The 6,815-nt window shown below is 37.1% G+C and overlaps 1 protein-coding gene across 11 annotated transcripts in view; it reads left to right on the top strand.

Moving 5' to 3' along the window:
- Positions 1-4,250, top strand: part of Zfp182 (zinc finger protein 182) — a 74,019-nt gene extending 69,769 nt beyond the window's left edge. For all 11 annotated transcript variants that reach the window (NM_001401241.1, NM_001401240.1, XM_039100585.2 and 8 more), the window contains one exon: positions 1,541-4,250. In NM_001401241.1, coding sequence (NP_001388170.1) covers positions 1,541-3,168 — 1,628 coding nt within the window. In that variant the 3' untranslated portion in view covers positions 3,169-4,250. The remainder of the gene's footprint in view (positions 1-1,540) is intronic.
- The last annotated feature ends 2,565 nt before the right edge of the window (positions 4,251-6,815 follow it).

The raw sequence follows: 6,815 nt of genomic DNA on the forward strand, positions 1-6,815 counted from the left end.
ATCGCTACTATAGTAAATCCTACGCTATGAAATCCAATTAGAAACTTGAGTAGTAGTTGTAGTCTACTTGTCTCATCTTTTCTCTATGCTTGAAGATTTTCATAATACAATCTTAGAAATTACAGAGACTTTAGAGGTAGTTCAATGGTTAAGAGTGCTTGTGGGGCTGGGGATTTAGCTCAGTGGTAGAGCGCTTACCTAGGAAGCGCAAGGCCCTGGGTTCGGTCCCCACCTCCGAAAAAAAGAACCAAAAAAAAAAAAAGAGTGCTTGTATTGCTCTTGTAAAAGACCTGGGTTCAGTTCTCAACATTGACATGGTACTTCACAACCATCCTAGTTCCAGGGGTATGGCTCCCTATTCTGACATCTATGGGTACCAGGCAACATACATGCAAGCAAAACACCTTATATACATAAAATGATTAAATCTAAAATATTTAAGTAAACTAAAAAATAATTCATATTTAAGTAAACTAAAAAAACAATTTATATTTATGTGCATAATAGAGTTGTATTTGGTTAGATTCAAGACACCATTTATTTTAAGTTGTGCCACCAAATATTGCCACTAATTAAGTTATGGCATATTGGCAGCATTGATTTTAAGCTATATTTGGATTTAGAGTTGTTAAAATATGAAATATTTTATAGAGAATGAAATATGAAATTAAAGACAAGTTTGTAGTTTAATTGTCTAAGTAAGTAGTACAGATTATTAACATTAAGCACATTAGATGTTAATCAAAATTTAAAGTATATAGGAAGGTCAGAATAAGCTTTTTGTAAAATGATACAACTGCCTTTTAAAAGTCATATAGATTTGGAATATAGCAAAATATAAAAGAAGGGAGGGTAATATAGATAATGAAATATCATAAAAGTCATTGAGTTAAACTATGCACAGTTTGTAAGGGAAATAAAGTAGACAGCAGAAACAGTGGTGTTGAAAAGCTGTATATGTGTTAAGGAGATACACTTGTGAATGCAGATTGAGTAAATTTTGATTTTGTTGAGCTCATTATTATAGATTTTCTGTCATGTGGATCCTGGATTATTAATATTGAGTTTAGGAAGCACAGCGCTACATTTTTCCCTAGAGGGAAATACTATATAAATCATGTGTAGTCAGAAGTTCATATAGCTAAGACAGGAATCAGCATTCCTACACATGCACTCAGGAGGCTAAGGCAGATGGATCTCTATCAGTTAGCCTACTCTATGTAACAAATTCCAGGCCAGCCAGGTCTACATAGTGAGACCCTGTGTCAAAAAAAAGTTCTTTTAACTAAGAACTTGGTCATAAAACTGGCAGAACATGAGTGTATACTAAAAGTTCCTATCTCTCCCTTGCCACTCTGATAAAATGATGCGATTACCTCATCTGGCTCACATCACTTAGAAAGAGCCAAACACTACCTAGGATCTGCTAGATCTGCATCTCTGGTGGTTAGTAGTAATATGGCAATAACAGTTGAGGTCACAGCAGTTCTATTCTCCATACTGACAAAGTATAAACATAATTTATTGCATTTTTTTCTAGAAGTCTGCCAAGTTAATGAACAATTTGAGAGGCAACATCAAGATAAACAAGATAAGTATCTGTTGATGCAAGTTGGATTCCCTAATGACAAAATAATTACCAAGAGTGGCCAGAACCATACTGAATTTGGAAATGCATTTCATGTGAGCACAAGTCTTGTTGTTCCAATGCAAAGATCCCATCAATTTGAATCATTTGGAAATAACATGGTAGACAATTTCAACTTACTTACTAGAAGCTCTACAGAAAATAAACATGATACTGGGTGTGCAAAATTTTTCTTCCATACAGAATATGCAAATCCTAATTTCATGATGAAACCCTATGGATATAAAGAATATGAAAAAACCCTCAGGCAAAAGAAAGGCCTTAGCCTTCATCAACGAATTAAAAATGGAGAGAGGCCTTTTGAATGTACTGCATGTCAGAAAACCTTCAGCAAAAAGTCACATCTCATTGTCCATTGGAGAACTCATACAGGAGAAAAACCATTTGAATGTTCTGAGTGTGGAAAAGCCTTTAGCCAAAAGTCTCAGCTCATTATACACCTCAGAACTCATACAGGAGAAAGACCCTTTGCATGTCCAGAATGTGGCAAAGCCTTTAGAGAAAAGTCAACTGTCATCATACATTATAGAACTCATACAGGAGAGAAGCCTTATGAATGTAATGAATGTGGGAAAGCCTTTACACAGAAATCAAACCTCATTGTCCATCAAAAAACCCACACAGGAGAAAAAACCTATGAGTGTACCAAGTGTGGGGAATCTTTCATACAGAAACTTGACCTAATTATACACCATAGTACTCACACAGGAAAGAAGCCTCATGAATGTAATGAGTGTAAGAAAACATTCAGTGATAAGTCAACCCTTGTTATACATCAGAGAACTCACACTGGAGAGAAACCTCATAAGTGTATTGAATGTGGGAAGTCTTTCAATGAGAAATCAACCCTCATTGTGCACCAAAGAACTCACACTGGTGAGAAGCCCTATGAATGTGATGTATGTGGGAAAACTTTCACCCAAAAATCAAATCTGGGTGTGCATCAAAGAACTCATTCAGGAGAGAAACCATTTGAGTGTAATGAATGTGAAAAAGCCTTCTCTCAGAAATCCTACCTCATGCTACATCAACGAGGCCACACTGGTGAGAAGCCCTATGAATGCAATGAATGTGAGAAGGCATTTTCCCAGAAGTCCTATCTCATTATACATCAAAGAACCCATACAGAAGAAAAACCTTACAAATGTAATGAATGTGGAAAGGCCTTTCGAGAAAAGTCAAAACTCATTATCCATCAGAGGATCCACACAGGAGAGAAACCCTATGAATGCCTTGTGTGCTGGAAAGCTTTCAGCCAGAAGTCACAGCTCATTATCCATCAGAGAACACACACAGGAGAAAAGCCCTATGAATGCACAGAATGTGGCAAAGCATTCAGGGAAAAATCAACATTCACTGTACATCAAAGAACTCACACTGGAGAGAAGCCCTATAAGTGTACAGAATGTGGGAAAGCCTTTACCCAGAAATCCAACCTTATTGTACATCAGAGGACCCATACAGGAAAGAAAGCCCATGGAAGAGGCCACACTCACAAGTCAAAGCCCACTATGCAGTAGTGTCTTTCATACATTCCAAAGGAAAATCTATTCATTTAATGTTTAAAAACTATGACTTGGATTCTAGCCTAATCATTGGGATAAAGACCATTTCCTTTCATCTTTTTCACCCTAATGCAAATTGAAAAAGAATTAGATGTGTAATTTCTTTGAAACCACTGGAATCATAGGGCTACCAGAGGAAGCGGCAATCGAGCACCAGTGCAGGAGATTTAAGGGCTTCAGAAGTGAGGCAGCAGTGTTAAGGGCTCTGTTGAGGGTTCAGTTGTACTCTAAGGTGCATGACCACAGACAGCTATGACAAAGATCATGTGAGGTCTGGGGAGAAACGAGCAGAAAAACCTTGCATTTACAGAAAGTAATCTGACAGATTTGAGGAACAGCTGGAGGTGAGGGAGATTGGGCCTTGTTTACTGATTTAGAGAAAGTAAAGTCTGAAAGAACTAACATATGTTAAGGGGTGTCTCAGTTGTTTAAAAAACTGATATCATGGTATGTTCCTCACAAGAACTTTTGGAAAATAGCAAGTCCAGAAATGACTTTTCTCATCAAAATAAAAGCATTTAAAAGTAATCAAAACCACAAATACATTTCCACTTCTAGAAATACATATACTGGTATGTTTGTAAAATACTCAAAACAAAGAGGTATTTGTTGATGTATTGTTTGAAAACTAAAGATTAGAAGCTATTGAAATTGCATCACATGGATTCTGCCTCCTGAAACTGATAACGTTCTTACAGCAGACTCCTCAGAGACAAAAAGGAACAAAACATGGATATCACTAGTGATTTAAGGTGATCTCCAAGTTACATCATTAGATAGGAAAAGCAAGGCACAGCAAAGTGAGTATTATGTTTTACTCTTTGTATATAAAAAGGGGAAAATTGTAAGTACAGAATGGATTGTATGTATAAGCTGTTTCTGGAAAGGAATATAAAAATGTGATTACTATTACTACTTTACAAAAGGAAATAGGGCAGTAGGTGACTAGGGAGATGAAACTTGGAGACAACTTTGTATTCTTTCATACCTTTGGAAAGTTGTACTACCAGTTTGAAAAATAAATCTTTAAAATTGTATTTTATTCTTTTAATTGTCAATCTAGATACAAAATTCATAAGAATTAATGTATGTAAGTGCAATAGAGTTTAATTTATTTTCAGTGAGCAAATTCAGTGGGTTATTACTAGGCGACCAGAGAAACAAAAATATTCAATCAATTCCTAAGATATGTAGACATTTTTCCCAATCCTTAAGTGAATCTGGGGTCACCTGGGACCATATTACATATGTCTAAAATAACAAAATCTTGAACATATTTCCAATTTAGGGTACACAGTGAGACAGGTGGGAAATGCCATATTACATAAGCCTAAAATAACAAAAACTAGAATATATTTCATATTTAGAATGCACAATTACACCCGTGGGAAGTTACTTTATTAAAATCCATTTAAATATTTTCAAGTCTTAAAATGATTTTGAATTGCTGCATTTTTACAAGAATTATAAAATACCAATTCAACAGGAGGTAGAGTAACATCCTACAAATAACACTCTTCTGCAGGTGACATGTATTCTTGTCTAGCACTAATAGGCAATACAAAACTGTGAAAACTGGAGGTCAGCTGGTTGTATACTTATCAAAACAGATGAATTAGAATTGACTCGGTTTTTGCCTTTCTAGACAACCTTTTTATTGGATATTTTTATTTATATTTCAAATGTTATTGCCTTCCTGGTTTCCAGTCCATAAGGCCCCTCCACTTCTATAAGGCTGTTCCCCCACCACATCCAACCTCTCCCCAACTTCTCCTGACATTCCCTTACACTGGGCTTCCAACTTTGGCAGAACCAATGGCTTCTCTTTCATTAGTTGCCCAACAAGGCCATCCTCTGCTACATATGCAGCTGGAGCCATGGGTCAGTCCATGTATAATCTTTGGGTAGTGGTTTAGTCCCTGGGAGCTCGGGCTGATTGGCATTGTTGTTCTTATGGGGTTGCAAGTCCCTTCACCTTTCAATCCTTTTACTAATTCCTCCAACAGGGGTCCTGTTCTCAGTTCAATGGTTTGCTGCTAGCATTTGTCTCTATTTGACATGCTCTGGATGTGTCTCTAAGGAGAGATCTATATCCGGTCCCTTACCACATGCATTTTTTAGCGTCATCAATCTTATCAAGTTTTGGTGGCTGTATATTTATGGAGCATGTGTGGTGCAGGCACTGAATGGCCCTTCCTTCAGTCTCTGGTCCAAACTTTGCCTCCCTATCCCCTCCTATGGAAATTTTTGTTATCCCTTTTAAGAAGGAGTGGAAGCATTCACATTTTGGTCATCCTTCTTCTTGAGCTTCATGTGGTCTGTGGATTTTATCTTGGGTAATTCAAGCTTTTGGGCTAATATCCACTTATCAGTGAGCACATACCATGTGTGGTTTTCTGTGATTGGATTACCTCACTCAGGATGATGTTGTCTAGTTCCATCCATTTGCCTATGAATTTCATGAAGTCATTGTTTTTGATAGCTGAGTAGTATTCCATTGTGTACCACATTTTCTGTATCCATCCCTCTGTTAAAGGGCATCTGGGTTCTTTCCACCTTCTGGCTATTATAAATAAGGCTGCTATGAACATAGTGGAGCATGTGTCTTTGTTGTATGTTGGAGCATCTTTTGAGTATATGCCCACAAGTGGTATAGCAAAGTCCAGTTTTCTGAGAAATCTTCAAACTGATTTCCAGAGTAGTTGTACCACTTTGCAATCCCACCAACAATGGAGGAGTGTGAGATTGTCTCCAGCATCTGTTGTTACCTGAGTTTTTGATCTTAGCCATTCTGACTGGTGTGAGGTGAAATCTCAAGGTTTCAATTTGCATTTCTATGATGACTAAGGAAGTTGAGCATTTCTTTAGGTACTTCTCAGCCATTCGATATTCCTTGGCTGAGAATTCTGTTTAGCTCTCTACCCCATTTGTTAATAGGGTTATTTGGCTCTCTAGAGTCTAACTTCTTGAGTTCTTTGTATATTCTGGATATCAGCCCTCTATCGGATGTAGGATTGGTAGAGATGTTTTTCCAATCTCTTGGTTGCCATTTTGTCCAAATGACAGTGTCCTTTGCCTTAAAGAAGCTTTGCAGTTTTATGCAGTCCCGTTTGTTGGTTCTTGATCTTAGAGCATAAGCCATTAGTGTATTTTTCAGGAAATGTTCCCCAGTGCCCATGTGTTTGAGACTCTTCCCCACTTTTCCTTCTATTTGAGTATATCTGGTTTGATGTCGAGGTCCTTGATCCACTTGAGCTTTATACAGGGCAATAAGAATGGGTCAACTTGCATTCTTCTACATGCTGACCTCCTGGTGAACCAACAACACTTGTTGAAAATACTATCTTATTTCTACTGGATGGTTTTAGCTTCTTTGTAAAAATCAAGTGACCATAGGTTTCTGGGTTCATTTCTGGGTCTTCAATTCTATTCTATTGATCTTCCTGAATGTCTTTGTACCAATACCATACAGTTTTTATCACTATTGCTCTGTAATACTGCTTAAGGTCAGGGACGGTGATTCCCCCAGATGTTCTTTTATTGTTGAGTATAGTTTTCACTATCTTTGGTTTTTTTGTTATTGCAAATGAATTTGCAAATTG

The sequence above is a fragment of the Rattus norvegicus genome, chromosome X (assembly GCF_036323735.1).
Source record: "Rattus norvegicus strain BN/NHsdMcwi chromosome X, GRCr8, whole genome shotgun sequence".
Taxonomy (NCBI): Eukaryota; Metazoa; Chordata; class Mammalia; order Rodentia; family Muridae; genus Rattus; species Rattus norvegicus.